Source organism: Ranitomeya imitator, chromosome 1 (genome assembly GCF_032444005.1).
Source record: "Ranitomeya imitator isolate aRanImi1 chromosome 1, aRanImi1.pri, whole genome shotgun sequence".
NCBI lineage: Eukaryota > Metazoa > Chordata > Amphibia > Anura > Dendrobatidae > Ranitomeya > Ranitomeya imitator.
Window position 1 is genome coordinate 352,332,179 of NC_091282.1, and position 26,038 is coordinate 352,358,216.

The window sequence follows — 26,038 nt, forward strand, 5'->3', positions numbered from 1 at the left end:
CTACAACGCTGTTAAAAAAAGTGGAGATGCTGTTCCCCCATAAAAAAAAAAGATTTATTACTATATAAAATCATATATTTAAAAGAATGGTACATTGAGTATTACTTAAAATATCAGCAGCAGACATTTTATTTTGCTTATGGGCTAGGGAACAGTTACCAATTTTCCATTCATGACAGTAAATACTATCCATTTTAAAATATCAGCTTCTGGCAAGTTCACAGTTTATTGCTTGTTTGTTTGCATGCTATGAATCACATGGAACCTTAAAAACACATGAAAACAAGGATTCTTACCTGGAAAACCCACTGTTTTCAGTACAATTCCAGAAGACCCCTGGGGCAGCATAACCTTGGAGGAGGTTGCTTCCCCAATTGCCGCATTCATTGCCTGTCCCCTAGCAGATGCCCCAGCTCCATCCTGATCTCCATCCCCGCTCTGCACGGCTCTTGCTGTGGCTTGAAGCATTTGGGAACAGGTGGCATCTCCAGGAGGAGGCAACCTCAATAACAGGCCAGAGTAGAAATTTTGATATCCAAGAAGCCTGGAAGAGGACGATGATGGAGAATTTGTAGTGGTGACATGAGGAGATTGTGACTGTTGATGCACAGTTGGTTCCTGACCTCCTACTCCTTTTATTTTGCCAAGATGGACCTTCATATGGTTCTTTAGAAACCATGACTCCTTGAAGCACCGTCCACAAACTGAACACCGATGATCAAAGGAATCTTTATGTTTACGCATGTGACCCTTCAAGAACCAGGATTGAGTGAAGCTCTGAGAACAGACCTCACATTTGAACTCAGCAGGAGGCAGAGCTGGAGTGGGATTTGGAGCAGGTAAAGGTGGAACAATCTTGGGTAGCTGCGGTGCTGAATGTCTCCTTTCAACGTGTCCCATCAGCTCACCCTCCTGAGATGCTGCAAAGTCACACAAGTGACACTTATAAGGCCTATGAAGTATTCTGAGGTGACGCTCCAGTTCAGCTGCTTTACGAAATTTACCTTTGCAGAAAGGACAAGGGTGGCGTAGTGTAGGAAGTGGAGCAGGTATAGACAAAAGAGGGACTGGTTCTGGAATGATATCTGGTGTTGCATTTTGTATATCAGAAGAAATAGGTTCTTTCCCATGCTGCTGCTCCAGGAACAGAGGCCTTTGGGAGTTTCTCTCAAAGTTCTTGAGACCTCCACGACCTTGATTTCGAGCCCCACGCACCTTGTGTGTGCTTGCATGAAGTGCTAAAATGCTGATAAAACGAAACTGCTTTCCACATATTGTACATGGAAACTGACGAGATTTAGAGCTTGAACCATCAGAAAAACCATTGGAATGACGTTGAAGATCCAGTTCTTCATCAGCAAATGAAAGGCTAAGGAGTGAAGAAGGGGCAGGAGGAGAAGGTGAGGCTTGAGATGGAGAGATGGAAGATGGAGGAGGAAAGGGAGAGGTTGGAGGTAATGAGAATCCTGGTGAGGCGTCAGTATTTTGTGGTGAGGTTGGAATAACTGTAACACATGGGGAGGATGGAGGTGAAGATGGAGCAGACGAGTCTGCAGGAGGGCAGGGAGAAACTGGTGAAGGGGAAGGAGAAGTTGGAGGAGAAACAGATGGTGGAGAAGGAGACAGGGCAATGGAAGTTGGACTAGGAGATACAGGAAGGGGACACAAAGTTACACTTTGAGGAGAAAGACACTCATGTGGAGGTAAGAGAGAGACAGGGGCAGGGGAAACTGGGGGAGAAGTGAGAGGAAGGGAAGTTGCAGGAGTGCTAATGCATGCTAAAGGTGAAGATTTAGAAGGTGAATACTGGGAGGAGAGAGGCAGAGTAGTAACATGATGGATTAAAGCACTAGGAGGTGATGGAGGCGACCCAGGAAAGGGTGAGATGTGAATAGGAGATAATGGTGTTGGAGAGGATGCAGATTGAGATGATGCAAGAGAAATATTGATTTGTTGAGAAACAGATGGAGAAGGAGGAGAAGAGTTCATATGAGAAAGAGGAGGGGATTGTGAAGGTGGCAGTGTTTGAGTAAGAAGAGGTGGAACAGAGTCCATTGCTAGGATTTCTCAAAGGGTCTCTCCAGGGGTGTTGATTATTCTCCTAAAGAAAAAAAAAACAAGACACCTGTTAATAATCAAGTAAAATTATTAATGTTTTAATACTTATATTACATATAAAAATATCCAACTCCCTCTTAGTCAGTAACTAATTACATTGTTAAGTAGTTACATGTAACATCTACACAAAATAACTCTGTAAAGTTTTGCATGTCTTGGAAAGATTTGGTATTAAAATGCCATCACTGTTACCAGAGTTATGAGAGTTGCTGTGGGTGTATATCAGATTTACGCAAGGTGGAAATAAGATTTGAAGGAGGGAGAATTCTAAGGGTACCGTCACACAGTGGCATTTTGATCGCTACGACGGCACGATCCGTGACGTTCCAGCGATATATCCGTGACGTTCCAGCGATCTCGCTGTGTCTGACACGCTCCTGCGATCAGGGACCCCGCTGAGAATCGTACGTCGTAGCAGATCGTTTGAAATTTCTTTCGTCGTCTAGTGTCCCGCTGTGGCGGCATGATGGTGTAACAAAGGTGTGCACGATATTGTATACGATGTGCGCATAGTAACCAACGGCTTCTACATCGCACATACGTCATGAAATTATCGCTCCAGCGTCGTACATTGCAAAGTGTGACAGCAGTCTACGACGCTGGAGCGATATTGTTACGATGCTGGAGCGTCACGGATCGTGCCGTCGTAGCGATCAAAATGCCACTGTGTGACGGTACCCTAACTCCGGATTCCTCGCCTATTGGAAGAATGGAGGTCTCTGACTATTATAAAAGAGTTGAACTATGGACATTGGCAGGAAGAAAACAAATGAGTATGTACAAGGTTCTTTCCTTCAAGGTTACAGGAATTACGGTAAGCAAAAGACTTCAATCGAGAAGACCATTTCATCTCTTAAGGTACCGTCACACTTAGCGACGCTGCAGCGATACCGACAACGATCCGGATCGCTGCAGCGTCGCTGTTTGGTCGCTGGAGAGCTGTCACACAGACCGCTCTCCAGCGACCAACGATCCCGAGGTCCCCGGTAACCAGGGTAAACATCGGGTAACTAAGCGCAGGGCCGCGCTTAGTAACCCGATGTATACCCTGGTTACCATCCTAAAAGTAAAAAAAACAAACACTACATACTTACCTACAGCCGTCTGTCCTCCAGCGCTGTGCTCTGCTCTCCTCCTGCACTGACTGTGAGCACAGCGGCCGGAAAGCAGAGCGGTGACGTCACCGCTCTGCTTTCCGGCTGACCGACGCTCACAGCCAGTGCAGGAGGAGTGCAGAGCACAGCGCTGGAGGACAGACGGCTGTAGGTAAGTATGTAGTGTTTGTTTTTTTTACTTTTAGGATGGTAACCAGGGTAAACATCGGGTTACTAAGCGCGGCCCTGCGCTTAGTTACCCGATGTTTACCCTGGTTACCAGTGAAGACATCGCTGAATCGGTGTCACACACGCCGATTCAGCGATGTCTGCGGGGAGTCCAGCGACCAAATAAAGTTCTGGACTTTCTTCCCCGACCAGCGATATCACAGCAGGGGCCTGATCGCTGCTGCCTGTCACACTGGACGATATCGCTAGCGAGGACGCTGCAACGTCACGGATCGCTAGCGATATCGTCTAGTGTGACGGTACCTTTACTATACATGGCTGCTGCCTGCTACCTTGGCTAGCCAGATTGCCTCTTCTTTCAATAGGAGAGGGTATAAAAGGAGATAGAGATAGTTTGTATTCTAGACAGCAGACTCCCAATAAGGAACAATAACAATCAAACAGCATTGTTACAGAATACAAACTATAATCATGTTCTCCATCTAAGGCTAGGATCACACGACGGTATAAAAAAAAAATCGGTACGATTTTAATCCAGAAAAGTGGTATGATTTTTTTCTCACTTGTCATCCCTTTGCTATCCATGTGCAATCTGTTTTTTTTTTTACTCAGCAGCTATCAATCATTTACAGAACCATTTACAGTTTCCTATGCTACAGAATTGTATTGTATCCGTAAAAATCAGATGCCATAATGATGGTACGTATGGCATCCAATTTTTTTTTCACATCGATCTGATTTCAGAGTGAAATTGCTACATGCTGCAATTTTTTTTCACAGATAGATTCTGTCAGTGAAAAAAATCAGTCATCAGCACTGACTCACTGAATAACACTGGTCAGTGTCCTTTCCCATAAAAAAAACCTACAGCCAGTTGGGTGGCATGTGAGAGTTGCATCACACAAGGGGCTCGACCAACATGAGAATCTCTGACTTCTATGTGTGAGGCAAAGCAGACAGGCCTTTTTAACATAGGAACGTTGGGGGCTAATTATCAAATCTGTTTAATGTTTAAGACAGATGTGTGGATAGAAATCACTATACACATATTTGCATACTTGTATTCACTATTCAAACGCAATTTCCCTATGATAAAAGTTACCTACCTAAAAAAAAAATTAATCAGCAAGTTTTATAATGTGCATAATAAGAGCAGAAATAGATATTCTACATATAAAATTAAAACATTCCATTTTTTGGAGGCAATTGTACATTGGGAGGTGTGCCCTCCCGCCTGGGCAGTGCACCACTATAAGGCTGGGCATACTTTCTGTTTTTTGGCCATTCTAACACTCATACACTCAGGGAGTATGCACCCGAAAATAGCCACTGTCAGGATGGATGCTGAGGAATCTGTCCACCATAGGGACCCGTGGAAAAGAAACATAGACAAAATGGTACATGTTTCTTTGTAGTGTGTGGGTTCCCTCCAGGTATACCGGTTTCTTCCTACATGCTAAAAGACATAATGATTTAGAATTCAGATTGTGAGCACCAGTGGTGACAGTCATGATAATGTCTGTAAAGCGCTGCGGAATATGATGTTTCTATACAAGCAAATGATAATAATAAAAGTAGTATCCCTCCGTATAGGCTACTACATAGGCTGAAAGAACACACTTTTTGGCTGACGAATTCTGTAGGCTAAGTGCACTGACGCTGCGTGCTTGTAGCCTAAGCTGGATTCTGTCTTCCCCAGTTCTTTGAAGCCTGATGAGGCACATATAGAGGAGAGTCAATACTGTAGGGGTCCATCCAATTAAGTCACCTTGTTGCTGGTGGATGCCTTACACAATTTTGATGAAGACTATATACATCACTTATTATATCAGCACACCTCATGAACGCAATAAGTCACACTGATCACAAAAAAAGAATAAATATTATTGACTTTAGATATCCTATATGGACATGTCAGCGGGAAAAAGTCGCAAAAACTATATATATCACTTATTATATGTATAGCACTAGCAGAATTTATATATTGATTAACAGTAGAGTGCTGTTGCATAGTGTTTGTATATATGTCTATATATTGGCCACCATATACATGCACCTGCACAGTAATACAATACTATAGGATTACTGGTCTTGTCAATATATTTTTTCAAATTAAAATATTGTACTTACAACTCATATCTAAACGTAAATCCCATTTATTTCATCTTACTCCAGAAATGCTAATCTGGTTTTTGAAACCTTATTGGGTGTGTATGCCATGTGGCAGCATGTCCATTGCCTGACATAGCACTGACCTATGGGGTGTGATTAGGTAAATAAATATATGTCAATAAACTGTGAATTAAACTTCACGACCTGATACATGACTCACCTGTTCAGGTGCGCACACTGTCACTATATAAGCCTACAGTCGCATTGGGTCTAGGCACTATACTTGGCAGCGCTGTTCAAAACATATCACCGAACATAGAGTCATGAGAAAAATTAAAGATACTCCCTGAATTCTATTGCTATGTATACATCAGTACACAGGAAAATAAATGTGATCCTTAGCTGGCGGTAAAATTAGGTATATACTAGCTCAGATGAACAACACATAATAAATTACCCTGTGTCTTTATTTATTAACACATTATCACAGAAATAAATGCTCCAGACACAATGTTCCCAAGCTTCCACTTTTATAGGGGTGGTCACACTTGAGGATGAACAATTGAAGGGGTTTTCTCAATCTTAAAGGGGTTGTTAAAAGAAGCAAATATGCAATTTAATTCAAATTAAAAATCCTCTCCCTTCTCAAGAACGGCGGGATCTTTAGGTTGCCTAGGTTACCGGCCACCCTGCAATCCCAGAGATGCGGTCACCTACATAAGGAGTTAGTACCGCTTTTAACCCCTCTGTGACCTTAGACGTACTATCCCGTCGAGGTGCCCTGGGCTTATCTGACCCTGGACGGGATAGTACGTCATAGCCGATCGGCCGCGCTCACGGGGGGCTTATCGCAGCTGACATCCGGCACTATGTGCCAGGAGCGGTCACGGACCGCCCCCGGCACATTAACCCCTGGCACACCGCGATCAAACATGATCGCGATGTGCCGGCGGTGCAGGGAAGCACCGCGCAGGGAGGGGGCTCCCTGCGGGCTTCCCTGAGCCCCCCGCAGCAACGCGATGTGATTGCGTTGCTGCGAGGGTCTCACCTCCCTCCCTGCTCCCTCCAGCCCCGGATCCAAGATGGCCGCGGATCCGGGTCCTGCAGGGAGGGAGGTGGCTTCACAGAGCCTGCTCAGAGCAGGCACTGTGAAGCAGCCTGCACTGCTATCAGATCGGTGATCTGACAGAGTGCTATGCAAACTGTCAGATCACTGATCTGTGATGTCCCCCCCTGGGACAAAGTAAAAAAGTAAAAAAAATTTTTTCCAAATGTGTAAAAAAAAAATATTCCAAAATAATGAAAAAAAAAAAAAAAATATTATTCCCATAAATACATTTCTTCATCTAAATAAAAAAAAAAAACCAATAAAAGTACACATATTTAGTATCGCCGCGTCCGTAACGACCCGACCTATAAAACTGTCCCACTAGTTAACCCCTTCAGTAAACACCGTAAGAAAAAAAAAAAAAAAAAAACGAGGCAAAAAACAACGCTTTATTATCATACCGCCGAACAAAAAGTGGAATAACACGCGATCAAAAGGACAGATATAAATAACCATGGTACCGCTGAAAGCGTCATATTGTCCCGCAAAAAACGAGCCGCCATACAGCATCATCAGCAAAAAAATAAAAAAGTTATAGTCCTGAGAATAAAGCGATGCAAAAATAATTATTTTTTCTGTAAAATAGTTTTTATCGTATAAAAGCGCCAAACCATAAAAAAATGATATAAATGAGGTATCGCTGTAATCGTACTGACCCGAAGAATGAAACTGATTTATCAATTTTACCAAACGCGGAACGGTATAAACGCCTCCCCCAATAGAAATTCATGAATAGCTGGTTTTTGGTCATTCTTCCTCACAAAAATCGGAATAAAAAGCGATCAAAAAATGTCACGTGCCCGAAAATGTTTTCAGTAAAAACGTCAACTCGTCCCGCAAAAAACAAGACCTCACATGACTCTGTGGACCAAAATATGGAAAAATTATAGCTCTCAAAATGTGGTATTGCAAAAAATATTTTTTGCAATAAAAAGCGTCTTTCAGTGTGTGACGGCTGCCAATCATAAAAATCCGCTAAAAAACTCGCTACAAAAGTAAATCAAACCCCCCTTCATCACCCCCTTAGTTAGGGAAAAATAAAAAAAAATGTATTTATTTCCATTTTCCCATTAGGGTTAGGGCTAGGGTTAGGGCTAGGGCTAGGGTTAGGGTTAGGGCTAGGGTTAGGGTTAGGGCTAGGGTTAGGGCTAGGGTTAGGGCTAGGATTAGGGCTAGGGTTAGGGTTGGGGCTACAGTTAGGGTTGGGGCTAAAGTTAGGGTTAGTGTTTAGATTACATTTACAGTTGAGAATAGGGTTGGGATTAGGGTTGTGTCAGGGTTAGAAGTGTGGTTAGGGTTACCGTTGGAATTAGGGTTAGGGGTGTGTTTAGATTAGGGTTTCAGTTATAATTGGGGGGTTTCCACTGTTTCGGCACATCAGGGGCTCTCCAAACACGACATGGCGTCCGATCTCAATTCCAGCCAATTCTGCGTTGAAAAAGTAAAACAGTGCTCCTTCCCTTCCGAGCTCTCCCGTGTGCCCAAACAGGGGTTTACCCTCACATATGGGGTATCAGCGTACTCAGGACAAATTGGACAACAACTTTTGTGGACCAATTTCTCCTGTTACCCTTGGGAAAATACAAAACTGGGGGCTAAAAATAATTTTTGTGGGAAAACAAAAAGATTTTTTATTTTCACGGCTCTGCGTTATAAACTGTAGTGAAACACTTGGGGGTTCAAAGTTCTCACAACACATCTAGATAAGTTCATTGAGGGGTCTAGTTTCCAATATGGGGTCACTTGTGGGGGGTTTCTACTGTTTAGGTACATTAGGGGCTCTGCAAACGCAATGTGACGCCTGCAGACCAATCCATCTAAGTCTGCATTCCAAATGATGCTCCTTCCCTTCCGAGCCCTCCCATGCGCCCAAACGGTGGTTCCCCCCACATATCAGGTATCAGCGTACTCAGGACAAATTGGACAACAACATTTAGGGTCCAATTTCTCCTGCTAACCTTGGAAAAATACAAAACTGGGGGCTAAAATATAATTTTTGTGGGAAAAAAAATATTTTTTATTTGCACGGCTCTGCGTTATAAACTGTAGTGAAATACTTGGGGGTTCAAAGCTCTCACAACACATCAAGATGAGATCCTTAGGGGGTCTACTTTCCAAAATGGTGTCACTTGTGGGGGGTTTCTACTGTTTAGGTACATTAGGGGCTCTGCAAACGCAATGTGACGCCTGCAGACCATTCCATCTAAGTCTGCATTCCAAATGGCGTTCCTTCCCTTCCGAGCCCTCCCATGCGCCCAAACGGTGGTTCCCCCTCACATATGGGGTATCAGCGTACTCAGGACAAATTGGACAACAACTTTTGGGGTCCAATTTCTCCTGTTACCCTAGGGAAAATACAAAACTGGGGGCTAAAAAATAATTTTTGTGGGAAAAAAATTTTGTTTTATTTTTATGGCTCTGCATTATAAACTTTTGTGAAGCCCTTGGTGGGTCAAAGTGCTCACCACACATCCAGATAAGTTCCTTAGGGGGTCTACTTTCCAAAATGGTGTCACTTGTGGGGGGTTTCAATGTTTAGGCACATCAGTGGCTCTCCAAACGCAACATGGCGTCCCATCTCAATTCCTGTCAATTTTGCATTGAAAAGTCAAACGGCGCTCCTTCCCTTCCGAGCTCTCCCATGCGCCCAAACAGTGGTTTACTGCCACATATGGGGTATCAGCGTACTCAGGACAAATTGGACAACAACTTTTGAGGTCCAATTTCTTCTCTTACCCTTGGAAAAATAAAAAATTGGGGGCAAAAATATAATTTTTGTGAAAAAATATGATTTTTTATTTTTACGGTTCTGCATTATAAACTTCTGTGAAGCACTTGGTGGGTCAAAGTGCTCACCACACATCCAGATAAGTTCCTTAGGGGGTCTACTTTCCAAAATGGTGTCACTTGTGGGGGGTTTCAATGTTTAGGCACATCAGTGGCTCTCCAAACGCAACATGGCGTCCCATCTCAATTCCTGTCAATTTTGCATTGAAAAGTCAAACGGCGCTCCTTCCCTTCCGAGCTCTCCCATGCGCCCAAACAGTGGTTTACTGCCACATATGGGGTATTAGCGTACTCAGGACAAATTGGACAACAACTTTTGGGGTCCATTTTCTCCTGTTACCCTTGGTAAAATAAAACAAATTGGAGCTGAAGTAAATTTTTTGTGTAAAAAAGTTAAATGTTCAATTTTATTTAAACATTCCAAAAATTCCTATTAAACACCTGAAGGGTTAATAAACTTCTTGAATGTGGTTTTGAGCACCTTGAGGGGTGCAGTTTTTAGAATGGTGTCACACTTGGGCATTTTCTATCATATAGACCCCTCAAAATGACTTCAAATGAGACGTGGTCCCTAAAAAAAAATGGTGTTGTAAAAATGAGAAATTGCTGGTCAACTTTTAACCCTTATAACTCCCTAACAAAACAAAAATTTGGTTCCAAAATTATGCTGATGTAAAGGAGACATGTGGGAAATGTTACTTATTAAGTATTTTGTGTGACATATCTCTGTGATTTAATTGCATAAAAATTCAAAGTTTGAAAATTGCGAAATTTTCAAAATTTTCGCCAAATTTCCGTTTTTTTTACAAATAAACGCAGGTACTATCAAAGAAATTTTACCACTATCATGAAGTACAATATGTCACGAGAAAACAAGGTCAGAATCACCAGGATCCGTTGAAGCGTTCCAGAGGTATAACCTCATAAAGGGACAGTGGTCAGAATTGTAAAAATTGGCCTGGTCATTGACGTGCAAACCACCCTTGGGGGTAAAGGGGTTAAAGGGGATATCCGGAACTTTGGGAAAAGCAAAAAATATGCCTAAGCACGAACAGGAAGGTAGCCACTGCTCTGTCAATGTGACCATCAGCAGAGGCAGCTGAATCGCCGACACGAGCGGTCAATAACTGGCCTGTGCCACTGGTCCGAACTGTCCATCTGCACGAGTGCACCGCCCGCTGCAAAGCAGGAAAGCTGGGGTCAGGAGCGGTCCACTCCTGAAGAAAAGTAGTTGAGACAACCTCTTCAATCCACGACATTTGATTAGCAGTGCCTTGTGCTATTCACCCTCCTACTTCCTATGGAAACAGCAAGAATGTACTTCATGTTTCACACACAGTTTCTGCATTTTTGCCTAGTTTTGGGTAAATAAATAATGACAAGGTGTTTTTTGTCATGTGTTGTTCATCTTAGGTTGTATTACATAATTGAAAAAGTCCTTCCAAGGCCCAGATGGTTTGTTTCATGTCTTGATATGTAAAACCAAAGAAATCAAACACCTAGAGGTCAATTAATTAAAACTGGAGTAGGCAGTGGCTCGCTGAGTATGATGCACCCAATCCAAGAGGCATAAAATACTTAATGAATTACGAGCGTCTGTTATCTGGAATGCACCAATGCCAAAAATGTACTCCAGTCAAGGACTGGAGTATATTTATGGGAGAAGTTACATTACTAATGCGCCGTAACTTTTCATAAATTAGTCGTGCCCGCCCAAGCTACGCCCATATTAGCATGTAAATCCCAAATGTCTCGATAAATTTGCGCAACTCCTGAATTGTGCAAAACTTTTGTGACTTATTAAGCTGTTTTATGCCAGAATTCTGACGCACACACGTTAATAAATCGTCCCGTTTTTCTTATGATTAAATGCCTTAGACAAATGCAACCCTACGCCTATACAGCTGCATAAATCTACCATTAAACCCACTGAAGAAAACTATTTTTTTTATGCAGCTGTATTGAAAAGCATACATAACTGCAATACAGTGGATTGGGGGAAAAAACAAGGGTCTTTTTGGGCTACATCTGGAGAATGAATCTATGGACATATTAGAAGATCATATTAGAACATTAATGAGCTCCAATTTTTCCTTTTGCTAACCTCTTATTAGAGGTTATGTAGTAGGATGTTCTTGGATCTCTAGAGACATTAATAATAATAATACTATCGGATAATTTTTTTACTTTATAAGCTCTATTGGAAAAATATAAAATGGTTTCTGATTGGTATTTTTCCTGTATAGTTGGTTTTATGCAGATCTAACAAATCAATCATCTAGCAATTTAGAAATATCCACCTCTAACCCCAACATGTAAGAGCAATGCCTTATAATTCTGACTACTACTAATGTAATCATGCTTTACTAGACTCTCTCACTATTATGTATTATATTTAGCTCTTACACAGCCAGAAATACATGACAGATCAAAGGTTGATGTCTGTTGTGTCACTTTCCATTACCAGTATTTTGATCAATATTTTGAATCAGTATTATAAGCCAAAACCAAAACCAGAAATAGCACTGAAATACAAATGTTCTGATGTTTCCATTACAGATTTCGATGTAAGGCCACGTTCACACATTCAGTATTTAGTCAGTATTTTACCTCAATATTTGTAAGCCAAAACCAGGAGTGGGTGATAAATACAGAAGTGGTGGCGTGTTTCTATTATACTTTCCTCTGATTGTTGTTTCCTGGTTTTAGCTCACACATACTGATGTAATATACTGACCAAATACTGATAGTGTGAACGTGGCCTTACTGTTGCTCTCTTGATTATGCCTAACAAATACTGCTTTGTGGCCTAGGAAAAAGCCCAGGATTCTCATGCTTCATCTCTGTATGAAGCTCCCACTTACCATAAAAGCGAAGAAAGTTTAATGAACAAACATTACACAAAAAAATCAACCAAGATTATATAACGACAGATCCACATGGTGAGTAGGAGGTAACATTCAATCATTCTTATGATAACATCAACTTGATTCACACTGTCACAGCATTGGTTCTAGGTATAAGTAAGCTAGTGATGTGCAAACCGCCAGTATTAAAGGGTCTTTCACAAGATTTATCCCCTCTATATAGGACAAGGTATAACTTACTGACTGCAGGGGGGCCAAGTCCTTGAGACTGCCAGCAATCCACGGAGGTCAAGTAAGCGAACCTCCACTCTATTTATTTACTACACGACTAGCAGAGTATAGTGCTTCACTATTTCAGGCAGTCCCATAGACAATAAATGGAGAGAAGGTTATCATGCTTGACCCTCACTTGATTCAAATAAGGCACCCATTCTCAAAATCACTGGAGTCACCAAGCGAGGCCTCACTGACTAGTGTACATACAGTATTTGCATCTCAGCATACACAAGTACATATTATTTAGGCACCTTGTGCTCGAAGATTCGCAAAGAACTAAGAGACATAAACTATCGTATGTCTATTCATATATCTTGTGTCATTTAAGGTAGGGCTGTGTAGTGGGTAAAATATATAATTGGGTACAGCAGTTCAATACAGAATGTGCTGTAAATTTTTTCATAAGAATTTAAGAAAGTTATGAAATATCCTATAAATGTCTGTTCTGTTCTATTCCTGATCTAAGGGTCTCGGTTTTTAGATGAGATTAATCCGTGTTGCACTTTATGTACATGCTCAGTAGTGACCAGTGCTGTGGGGTCGGAGGTTTAGGTGAGATGAATCTGTGCTGCACTTTATGTACATGCTCAGTAGTGACCAGTGCTGTGGGGTCGTAGGTTTAGGCGAGATGAATCTGTGCTGCACTTTATGTACATGCTCAGTAGTGACCAGTGCTGTGGGGTCGGAGGTTTGGGTGAGATGAATCTGTGCTGCAGTTTATGTACACGCTCAGGAGTGACCAGTGCTGTGGGGTCGTAGGTTTAGGCGAGATGAATCTGTGCCACACTTTATGTACATGCTCAGTAGTGAGGCAGTGCTGTGGAGCTGGAGGTTTAGGTGAGATGAATCTGTGTTGCACTTTATGTACATGCTCAGTAGTGACCAGTGCTGTGGGGTCGGAGGTTTAGGTGAGATGAATCTGTGTTGCACTTTATGTACATGCTCAGTAGTGACCAGTGCTGTGGAGTCGGAGGTTTAGGTGAGATGAATCTGTGCTGCACTTTATGTACATGCTCAGTAGTGACCAGTGCTGTGGAGTCGGAGGTTTGGGTGAGATGAATCTGTGCTGCACTTTATGTACATGCTCAGTAGTGACCAGTGCTGTGGGGTCGGAGGTTTAGGTGAGATGAATCTGTGCTGCACTATATGTACATGCTCAGTAGTGACCAGTGCTGTGGGGTCGGAGGTTTAGGTGAGATGAATCTGTGCTGCACTATATGTACATGCTCAGTAATGACCAGTGCTGTGGGGTCGGAGGTTTAGGTGAGATGAATCTATGCTGCAGTTTATGTACATGCTCAGTAGTGACCAGTGCTGTGGGGTCGTAGGTTTAGGCGAGATGAATCTGTGCTGCACTTTATGTACATGCTCAGTAGTGAGGCAGTGCTGTGGAGTCTGAGGTATTGGCGAGATTAATCTGTGTTGCACTTTATGTACATGCTCAGTAGTGACCAGTGCTGTGGGGTCGGAGGTTTAGGTGAGATGAATCTGTGTTGCCCTTTATGTACATGCTCAGTAGTGACCAGTGCTGTGGGGTCGGAGGTTTAGGAGAGATGAATCTGTGCCACACTTTATATACATGCTCAGTAGTGAGGCAGTGCTGTGGAGTTGGAGGTTTAGGAGAGCTGAATCTGTGTTGCACTTTATGTACATGCTCAGTAGTGACCAGTGCTGTGGAGTCGGAGGTTTAGGAGAGCTGAATCTGTGTTGTACTTTATGTACATGCTCAGTAGTGACCAGTGCTGTGGGGTCGGAGGTTTAGGTGAGATGAATCTGTGCCGCACTTTATGTACATGCTCAGTAGTGAGGCAGTGCTGTGGAGTCGGAGTCATGAAGTCGGGAGTCAGGGAAATTGAGTCAGAGGTTTGGCTTACCAACTCCACAGCCCTTCTTTAAGGACTCATTTACACTAGCCAAAGGTGGCTGTAGAAGAACCACTGATTGGCTATATGTTTGCTGACATGCGGTAATTTAACAGCCTGGTTAGACAAGTTGACAGCTCTTCCAATATGTACAGAAGACCAGTAATAGAACGCTCTGTGTGTATTGACATTCATCCTTCTCAGCAGCACTTGACCTGTTTACACAGGACAATGTACAGCTAAGAACAATTATTTTGAATGAAGCTTATAAATCATTTCACCCTACGAACGAGTATTTTGATTGACAGCCTCTTTCGACTTGCTGATTATCAAGAATCATTGGTTTGTGATACCCAGCTAGTGTAAATGCACCTTAATTGTAACATAACACAGAGGGGTGCAGGACAACATGGTTTGTTTCTTGCATTCAAATGTTATGATGCATAGTCTGTAAATTAAGAAATGCAATGGAATCATCTAGATCACTAATCAAAGGAAAAACTATTTCAAAAATATGTACAAATACTGTACAGAAAATTTGGACAAAATAAATTAAAAGTGTTCACAAAAAAAGCCCCAAAAAATAAATAACTAAACATGCCTCCCATCCCCTGCACACCATCATCAACAATCTTATGTAACACACATGCAACTTGCTCAGGTGTCAGGTGCTGACACATCTGTATCACACAAGAATGTACATTACAGATCAACCCTAGTCCTATCTGCTGAGATGCCTACACCAACAACTATTGTACATGGGTGCCCCATACTCCTGTGCAGATGCTGCATATGATCTAATGGATGCCTACAAAGACTGAGAATTACAACGAGCCCTTTGTTTTCCAGCAACTACATCAGACGTTGGATAAAGTGCACATTTTGGTATCTCTATACATGGGAGAGTCACAGCATTATTTTCAGTTACCGTAGTTGTTATTGACATTACATAAAGAAACTAGATTTGTGCATCCCTTATTGATAGTGCAAATCTAAAATAAACCGTAATCTAAATCTTAAGGGTCGGCACGGTGGCGCAGTGGTTAGCACAGCAGCCTTGCAGCGCTGGGGTCCTGGGTTCTAATCCCACCCAGGACAACATCTGCAAAGAGTTTGTATGTTCTCTCCGTGTTTGCGTGGGTTTCCTCCGGGCACTCCGGTTTCCTCCCACATTCCAAAGACATACTGATAGGGATTCTAGATTGTGAGCCCCATTGGGGGACAGTGATGGCAATGTGTGAAAAACTGTAAAGAGCTGTGTAAATGCCTATGTTCATTCTTCTGAGCATTTTCTGGGCGCTTTTTCAGGTGAGTTTCGGAGTGGACCTGCCTAAAAAAGACAGCGATTGTACATACCCTTAGAGGAACTAGAGAATGTCCATTCAACATTTACAAATAAATCACGATTGCAAAACGATATGAAATTTGCCAAGAAATAAATAACCGACCAAAACAAACCTACAGACTAAATAATCGATTCAATAGACTAGGATATATTAGCTGGAAAAAAAGGAGCATCACATACACAAGAGGCGGACAATGGATATGGATGTCATACATTGTATCAGTGAACAGTACAAGGGAACCCTACATAACCAAAACATGTATGGCAAGGAGGTACTGACCCAAATACTGCAAGATATATAAAAATGCAGCAAACCATAGGAAACAATATTAGAAATACCAAGAAGCCTCCATGAAATAAGCAATGTTTTACAGACTAGAATACAGTGCCAAGTTCCGCTTGTTGTTGATTCCTCACCAAAAATTTACATTTGGTATCTTTATGTTTGAAGCATGATATGTGGGAAAAGGTTGAAAAGTTCCAGGGGGCCGAATACTTTCGCAAGGCACCGTAGTTACTCTCCCATCTCCCTAGTGAACCTTTCACAGCAGCTTCTTCTGTGGGTCCGTTACCCTCTTGCAGTAAGTGTTAAGTTTCCCTATTAATGTTCACTGCTGCAATGTATAATATGCAGACCTAATTGCCTCCGCTTCTGGGTGTGATTTTCCTTATTTCTAAGCTTGTATTTTGATGACATATACTCTAATAAAGATGAATGTACAAATTTTAAAATGATCGCCTGCTTGCTATGGTCATACTGATCTTTCATCAGTAAATTTGAGACACAGCTGTAAATGTGTAAATGTAAAATGCAGCAATAAATCAATTATTCCCCTGTAAAAATTATCATTTCAGTAGTATCAGCGAGTCCTGGTCAAGAAGGAGTTTATAATTGGCTTCATTCAAAACAGGAAATTCAGTTTTAGGTAAATCCCCCCTTGTTCTCATTGTCCATACATTCCAAGCTATAGTAACGAGACGTCTGGGGTTGGGTAGTTTGGAGTAAGAAGTGGTGACTGAATTTTATTTTGATTTGTGTTACATTTTATATGTGAGAAAAAACACTCTACATGGAATTCTCACTGGATTTTGTTGATGTATTTCTTACCAGGAGGAACTCTAGCAGGATCTTTATGGTATTTATTAGTCTGTACAGACACATTTTTAGTTTAAAGGGGTATTTCAGTGAAAATATGCATTCCCTGTACACTGTGTAGGTGATAAAAATTAGATCAGTGGGAGTCCAGCTGCTGGGAACCTCAAAGATTGCTAGTTGGGCATACACCTTGCAAGTCCGTTCCAACTCCATGAAAGTGATGGGAAGAGCAGAACATGTGTCTGTGTACAACGGGGGTAAGAACTCCACATATCTAAAGCTGGCCATACACAAGATAGACGTCAGACAAATGTTTGGTTGGCAGACAGCTACCACCCTTAAGCTCCCAATACATATAAGAGCTTGGCTATGCAGAGCATTCTTGTGTTTTCAAATGGGAGAGAGGAGAAAAACACTGCCAGACTCTTCTTCCCTGAAACTAAAAGGATCAGCCACTGAAAATACAACCCACAATCCTTCAGCATTTGTTGGTGAGAGTTGGGAGGTCTCCATATGGTTGGCTGGCTCCACAGAAAATGGCGGGTTCAGGTGACTTTCATCTAATGTTTGACTATAAAATATTTTAATAATGCGTCCATAAAAACCTGTACTCTATTTATGGTTACAAATCACATTGGCTTCGATACAGTAAACTATATGGACATGATCTTGGGTTGGGATCTTGCCATGTGTTGACAAAAATTAAACTGAGCAAACATGTCTTCTGCCCTGGAGTTTAGCCCTGACAGGATGTAGAAGGTCATGCAGTCCATGAGGCCTTTACTGAGGCTTCATAAATACTGATTTCATACAGTGGTGGACAAAGCATTTTTTCTGTCAGTTTTCCCAAAAAGCTAACCAAAAATTTGCCATGTTCCATTGGACGCTGCATGCACAGAGCTCTGCTCCTACAGGTGAAGTGCCATATGATGCCTCTGTACAGGCTAAGGGTAAATTCACAGATGGCAGAATTGAAGCGGAGTTTGTAAAATCAGCTAAGCGCAAGTAAGCCCTCCAACGCCATACAGCACAGAAATAACCGAGAAAATCCACAGCATAAATCGATCAGATTGCAGATTTGAAATCTATGGTGTGCCAGCATAATTTGCCATTGTGATGCAAGGGGTGAAATGTACTGCAGGGCTTCCAAAACAAAAACTAGTGTTTTTTGCTGTTCTAGATTCCCCACAGCAGACAGGTCCCACGGGAACATAATGCATGCACAAATGCATGCTTCACCTGCGCCATCATCCTGTTATGCAAAGTCAGGTAAACTAAAGACCCTCCTCTTTCCTGTATTTGTATTGCATACCGCCATATTTCCCCCCCCCAACATCACTTTAAAATATCTACTGTTCAAACAGGTCTGCAACAAATCCAGCCTCAAGTTAGATACTAGAGTGTACTAACTATTTGTGCCACGAATCACCCTTCATTGTAACCATGTGTCACACGGTCTTCACTTTCTGCCCATTACCTCATTCCCCTTATTCTATGCTAACAGTGGAAATAATGAAGCATTGTGTCTTTGATTTATTGAGCAGAACTACAGACCTATCCTCCAGACCTTCAGGGCTAATAATACAGTGACCCTATGAATTATTACTGGAAGCCTTGCAGTGATGTGGGACATTGGTCTGATTTTTCACAATTCTATGTTCATTATTTGCCGATTTATTCAATATTTCATCTTATATCAGGCATACGATGACTATTTCTTTGTATGTGTGTATATGTATATCGGGAGTGCCTTTTTATGGCTGTAAATCTGTTCACCTCCCCATTGACTGTATATGGGAGAAAAACAGAAAACTGAGCCGCAGTACGACTTGAAAACAAGCATGATGTAAAAGCATGTCCACACTGGTCATGGAAACAAACAAAACCCAAGAAAAGACAATGTGTGCATATACCCTAATGAAAATAAATAAGTAATAAAGCAAGTGCATTAAATAACATAGGGTATTTAGTAAACACTGTTTTTGATCAAAAAAGCATAAAGCTGTTCCACCGCGACAAGCTATACCCAATTGGGACAGTACCTACACTCTCTAATGTTAAAACCTACCTAGTGTGAACAGTGGCAGAGAGTAACCAGGTCCCAACCGGACACCCAGCTTTGGAGGGACTGTATATGAACTGCCCAGCTCAGCAGTTCATATACAGTTCCTCGAAAGCTGGGGGTCCGGTCCCCATTCTGGTGGTCTATGTCAGGGGTCCCCAACTCCAGTCCTCAAGGCCCACCAACATGTCATGTTTTCAGGATTTCCTTAATCTTGCCCAGGTAATAATTGCATCACCTGTGCAATGCAAAGGAAATCCTGAAAACATGACCTGTTGGTGGGCCTTGAGGACTGGAGTTGGGGACCCCTGGTCTATGTGATCTTTTTTCTGCAGTGTTGATGTGCCAACACGGGCATGTGAACACTGCAACCAATCAATGACTTCAGTGGTAAGGGAGGCGTAATTCAGGTGTGCCCAAATAGGCTAGCGATTGGCTGCAGCAGTCACATGTGCATGGCTGACATTTCATCACTGCCCAACAGTTCACAAAGACCAGCAGGACACCAGAGCGACATCATTGGTGCAAATGGGAAATTACCAGGTGAGTATAAGAATTTTTTCTTTTACAACATTTCCTGCTTTGTGGCTATTTTTTCTTAAATTGGACAACTCCTTTTAAGTAACTGTATGTATTTGACAAATGATCCCTCCTCACCAGCACTTGAGCTGGACAAACCTGAGCATTGGAGGAATAAAGCACAATTATGTATTTAACCCATTTTGTGTTTGTGGTACGAGTGCACGATGGGTGTACTAGACTCCTCTCGAGTCTAGTGAAAACCAAATACATTTCTTAACACGGCGGCCTGTGGATGGATGTCACAGTGAAGAATCTATCACAGGCAAACGGATACAATTCAAGCCTATCGTTGATGGATACCTGTGATATATGCCTAACAGTGGCATCCGTCATCCACAGGTTATAATGCCATCTGCTGATCTTTCTGTTCCACATACTATTATAGTGTATGGGTGACAGATGCATCTTAGGCACTTAGGCATACTTTAACAGTATGTTAAATAGAGCCCAAAAAAAGCTACGTGTACATACAACTTATTTAACTACCCAGTCATACGATTTTATTAAGCAGGGCTGGTGTGATTATACAAATGAATCATATAGACAGTATGCAGACTACATTCAGGCATCTATTTTTCTCATCTGTGTCACCCATAGATTTCAATGAAACAATTCACACATCTGTTATATATAAGCAAATGCGAATGTCCATTCCGTTACACTCAGTGCATGTCCTAGACTCATCCATTTTTGCTGATCAAAATCGGCCATTCAAATCTAAGGGCATCCACCAAGAACTAATATAAAAACAAGAACATCCATTCTCCATCAATTTGTAACTCATCCAGTGCTCCTTGTCAATGGGGAAAAAAGTTCAGACTGTTTAAAGGGAACCAGTCACCATCAAAATGAATTCCACCATTTGTAGACCAGGGAAAGTGGAGTAGATTGATATATAGTTTTGTGAGATTCAGTATAATCTATGTTTTTCATCATTCAATACTCTGCTCTTTCTGAAATTTTCGGTCCAGTGGGCTGTCCTATCAGTGTTTGACAACTTTCTACAGGTGCTTCTCACAAAATTAGAATATCATCAAAAAGTTAATTTGTTTCAGTTCTTCAATACAAAAAGTGAATCTCATATATTATATGGAGCCATTACAAACAGAGTGATCTATTTCAAGTGTTTATTTCTGTTAATGTTGATGATTATGGCTTACAGCCAGTGAAAACCCAAAAGTCAATATCTCAGTAAATTAGAATAATTTAAAAAAAACACACCCGCAAAGGCTTCCTACGCATTTAAAAAGGCCTCTTAGTCTGTTTCAGCAGGCTCCACAATCATGGGGAAGACTGCTGATGTGACAGATGTCTAGAAGTCAGTCAATGATACACTCCACAAGGAGGGTAAGCCACAAAAGGTCATTGCTAAAGAAGCTGGCTGTTCACAGAGTGCTGTATCCAAGCATATTATTGGAAAGTTGAGTGGAAGGAAAAAGTGTGGTAGAAAAGGTGCACAAGCATCCGGGATAACCTTGAAAGGACTGTTAAGAAAAGGTCATTCAATATTTTTGGGGAGATTCACAAGCAGTGGACTGCTGCTGGAGGCATTTCAAGAGTCATCACACACAGATGTATCCAGGACATGGGCTATAAGTGTCACATTCCTTGTGTCAAGTCACTCATGACTAATAGACAACACCAGAAGCGCCTTACCTGGGCCAAGGAGTAAAAAACTGGACTGTTGCTAAGTGGTCCTAGGTGTTGTTTTCATATGAAAGGCAATTTTACATTTCATTTGGAAATCAAGGTCCCAGAGTCTGGAGGAAGAGTGGAGAGGCACACAATCCAAGCTGCTTGAGGTCTAGTGTGAAGTTTCCACAATCAGTGATGGTTTGGGGAGCCATGTCATCTGCTGGTGTAGGTCCACTGTGTTTTATCAAGACCAAAGTCAGCGCAGCTGTCTACCAGGAAATTTTAGAGAACTTCATGCTTCCCTCTGCGGACAATCTTTTTGGAGATGGAAATTTAATTCTCCAGCAGGACTTGGCACCTGTCCACACTGCCAAAAGTACCAATACCTGGTTTAAAAACAACAATATCACTGTGCTTGATTTGCCAGCAAACTCGCCTAACCTTGACCCCATAGATAATCTATGGGATATTGTCAAGAGGAAGATGGGAGACACCAGACCCAACAATGCAGATGAGCTGAAGGCTCCTATCAAAGCAACCTGGGCTTCCATAACACCTCAGCAGTGCCACAGGCTGATCGCCTCCATGCCACGCCACATTGATGCAGTAATTGATGCAAAAGGAGCCCCGACCAAGTATTGAGTGCATTTACTGAACAAACATTTCAGTAGGCCAACATTTTAGATCTTAAGATAATTTTTTAAAGCTGGTGTTATAAAGTATTCTAATTTACTGAGATAATGACTTTTGGGTTTTCATTGGCTGTGAGCCATCATCATCATCAACATTAACAGAAATAAACACTTGAAATAGATCACTCTGTTTGTAATGACTCTATAATATGAATTTCACTTTTTGTATTGAAGAACTGAAAGAAATTAACTTTTTGATGATATTCTAATTTTGTGAAAAGCATCTGTATGCGTAACTGTGCAATCACTAACAAGATCACCCACTGGACCGAAAATCTCAGATACAGCAGAGGTTTAAGTGATTAAATCACAAGTTATACTGAATATTTTCTCACAAAACTATATATCAATCTACTCAGCTCCCCCTGCTCTATAACATGGGGCCTGCAAATTAGACTGCATTCTCATGGTGACAGGTTCCCTTTAACTGCTTAATTTTTAAAAATGGATGAGGAAAAAAAACAGAATCAACACAGAGGCAAAATGGATCACACAAAAGAGAAAAACAATCCATTTTTGATGAATGTAATAACAGAAACAGATGTGTGAATGTAGCCTTAAAGTTAATGATTTAAAAATTAGGACACAATGACTTCATCTATGCCCTGCTGTATGATATCAATGTTTTCTAGAAAATGCACAGTCTTCAATTATTATGCTTCTATGTACAAAACTATCTGTGTCACAAAGACATTATCAAATGTTAAATCTTAGTAATAACCCTACGTGACTCACTGAAGGAATTGCGTGCTGATATTTATTACTTTTTTTTTATTTATTGCACATACATACACGCACATTCGTATATATAAATATACATACACACACACCTATAAACTATAGAATAAAGCTCAGGTGAGTCATACGAGTGACCCCGTGCTAGTACAACTCACAGCAGTCTTTCTACACCATTATTTGTTGGTCTCAGTACGATTGATAGAGATGGCATGCTTATTGTGTGGTCTGGGCAATTACATATTCTCTCGAGGATTTAACATGTTGGTGTGTTTACAGTCTGCTGATAATTACCAAATACATTGGTTAGCCTAAGTGAATATGAGGTTGCCGGAGGAGAGGCCGTGATAGTGTGCTCCAGGCTGAGAAGAATAGATCAGTCCTATATGATGAAACATCTCTACCACTAGAGCCATTAGTGTAATAAGTCATCAGGTGTAGCCGCCTTCCTCTAGTGAACACCAAGGCCAGTAATATCAGCTGTGTGGTCACCATGTGTTCCCTACGGGGATGCACCATGTGGTTAGCACAGTTTCACCTGCCATTCCCTAGATGCACCAGATGGGTGGCTGGCTCTTCTATGATTTTCAGAGCTCCAGGATACTTTGGAGAAATGATATGTGACATGGAGCATTTTCACACCAGGAGGTCCTCCTGTATTACATTATGTCACATGCAGGGCTCTCATCATCCCCAAGAATAAACACATAATATCCATCCTATCATTGGGGGTCTATATCTGTGTCCACCTTTACATGTATTCTGACATTTGTGTACAGAAATTTCTATTTCTAACGCTCCGAGCTGGTGTCTGTACCTGATTGTATTCTGCATATCCCAGTGCCTTTGTAACTGTGCAAGCAGTCGCCATTAGACATTCTGGGGCACAGATGAAGTAGGAGGATCATGTCTCCTCACAACAGTGAATAATGTTATTCCTGAAACACAGTATGCAACACTTTACAATGCAGCATTATTCTCAATCCATCTCTACTACGTATACTGTAAGCAGACAATCTGAAAGGAACAACTGGAAAATGTCAGAAAATACACACTTCTTTCCTGGTATAAGATAAACTTGCCTGTCTTTGGTTTCATTTCCTATAAAACACTGCAGGTTCCCTATATTTTATTCTACGGTTAGAAGCCTTAACTTTTACTACTAGGAGTTTTAGTAGCAGTCGCCACAGTGGATTTCTAACTTTTTCTCCATGCCTATTTTTTCTGTAGTGTGCATCTCCATAAGACAGCATGAGAAAGTAAACCTAGAATATTTCCTCTAGATCTCGCCAGCTTCACATGTACCTGTGTTCTTCACAGCTATCTCATACGTGTTCTGCAGAATGACAGCTCTGTATATAGTGACAAGATATATATATATCCACATATCTGGATGTACGTGTGCATATTCCTGTGTGTATGTGTGCGCCCGTGTAATTTCATCACACATTCATTACTCAGACTCACTCAGCCATGTAATAGAGACAGAGAGAGCGAGAGACAGAAAATCACAAGGCCTCATTCTACCCCCTCCCTGCCCAGGCCCCAGACAGACAGGCGGGCATGTATATGTGGGGCGGGGGTGAAAACCCACCCTTTGCTGCACCCCACTTAACCCGTTCTCAGCCAAAAGTATATCAAGCAAGGGACTGCATGCCTGCTTGTCAGAAAGATGGGTTAAGGGACTTATCAAATGATCTACTCCTCAATCAAGTAATCATAGGGTTAAGACAGCATTCCTTCCCCTCCCTCTTGCACCCTGTCCTCTCTTTCTTTCACCAAAAACCCTTTCACCTTATTCTGTGGCTCCCCCTCCCTTACACTCTTCACCCCCCCACTGCTTCACAGTACAAAGACCCTCTCATTCCCCTAACCCTCCCTCCTTTATTCTCACATTCCCCCTCTTCCTACCCCACCTTCCCATGCACAGCAAAGAAGGAGTGAGAGAAAAACACACTTAAAGGGAAAAAAAGTTGCCCTGTTGTTCTGCTAATGTTTCTTCCGTGGATTTTAGCACACTTAGAATCGGTCTACGTGAGATTCTGCCTGCTGACACTTGTCTCCCATCTCTCTTTCGGAGTCTGTCCGATGTCTTTCTGCATCCTTCTGTATTCTCCCTGTCTCTCACTATCTCACATTCCTCTTTCTGTTTCTCTCCTTCTCTCTCACTCCCTTTCTCCGCCCCCTCTCTCTCTCTCCGTTTCCCTCTCCTCTTTTCCTCCCTTCCTCTCTTTCTCTCTCCCGTCTCTGTCGCCTATACCCTCCCTCTCCTTCTCTCTCCCTCTCCCCCTCCTCTCTAGTACCCTCTGCACCTGCTAAGTTTTTTTAACCAATAATTCATTTTTTCCTCTCCCTTCTTTTAGCATTTCCGAAAAAAAAGCAAGCCAAAATGACCCCCCCACTTGAAATAAATATACCTTCCCATCCCTTACTTCGTCCGCACTCCCCAGACCCTTATGCAGGATGAGAGTCAAAAATCCCGGACAATAAATGGATAAAATCGTGTTCCCCGAGCAGGAAAGTCTGTGTGTTATACTCACACTCCCGGGCAGAGAAGAGATTATCTGCTCCCGACGTCAGCGCTACGTGGTTGGTGAAGAATTAAACCCATGGCAGGGACAGCGAGATGCCTCTTTGTGCTTTTCATGCGTGCTGCAATTTGCATTTTCTAAGGGCCTTTCATCAAGCATGCGATCTCTCAGGGAGAGTTACACAAAAGCAGCTCAAATCCCCGCCACAAAAATGGATGCCCCCCTTCCTCCCCCTTCTCCTCCTCTATCTCTCTCCTCTCACTGACTGCCTCTCTCTCTCACTTTCTCCCCTTTTCCCTCTCTTTTCCTAAACAGTCTCTCTTTCAGTGCCTCTCTCTCCTGTCTCTCTTCCTGTCTGCCTATTGATTAATTTCTGTCTGTCAACACTGCTCTGTCTCTCTCTCTCTGGGCTGATTTTTGTTCTCTTTCATTTTATAATCTCTCTCACTGTCTCTTTCAATGTCTCCCTTCATCGCTTGCTTTCTCCGGTTTCCTCTCTTCTTCAGCCTGCTCACTTCTCGCTTTTCATCTACCTATACTTTTCTGTTGATTCGCTCTACCCCTGGCTTTCTTACACATAGTTTTCCTGTCTGTCTCCTAACACTGTCCCTCCCCTTTTACACCTAAATATCTGCTTTGAGGCTTCTCCTCTGACAATCTGTCTCGCACCTGCACTCTCTTTGCCCCATCGTCTGGCACTCTAATTCTCACAGTGTCTCTTTCACATATGTGAGAATATATATATATATATATATATATATATATATATATATATAGAGCCACTCACACACATACTGTAGGTTTATATATCTATATGTATGCGTGTGTATAGATTTCTTTTAATACATATAGACGATGCATATCTCAATATATATATATATATATATATATATATATATATATATATATATATATCTATCTATATCACACACATAGATAGATATAAG

The 26,038-nt window shown here is 41.9% G+C and overlaps 1 protein-coding gene across 2 annotated transcripts in view; it reads right to left on the reverse strand.

The window, feature by feature from the left end:
- The window catches only part of ZNF219 (zinc finger protein 219), a 46,392-nt gene extending 20,680 nt beyond the window's left edge, over positions 1-25,712 (reverse strand). The window contains exons 1-3 of one of the 2 annotated variants that reach the window (XM_069760332.1): positions 25,101-25,233; positions 23,378-23,498; positions 297-2,101 (exon numbers count right to left, since the gene is read on the reverse strand). In XM_069760332.1, the coding sequence (XP_069616433.1) occupies positions 297-2,055 (1,759 nt within the window). In that variant the 5' untranslated portion in view covers positions 2,056-2,101; positions 23,378-23,498; positions 25,101-25,233. Of the gene's footprint in view, positions 1-296; positions 2,102-23,377; positions 23,499-25,100 lie in introns of both variants that reach the window. The other variant, XM_069760324.1, reaches the window with a different exon arrangement.
- Between the last annotated feature and the right edge of the window lie 326 nt (positions 25,713-26,038).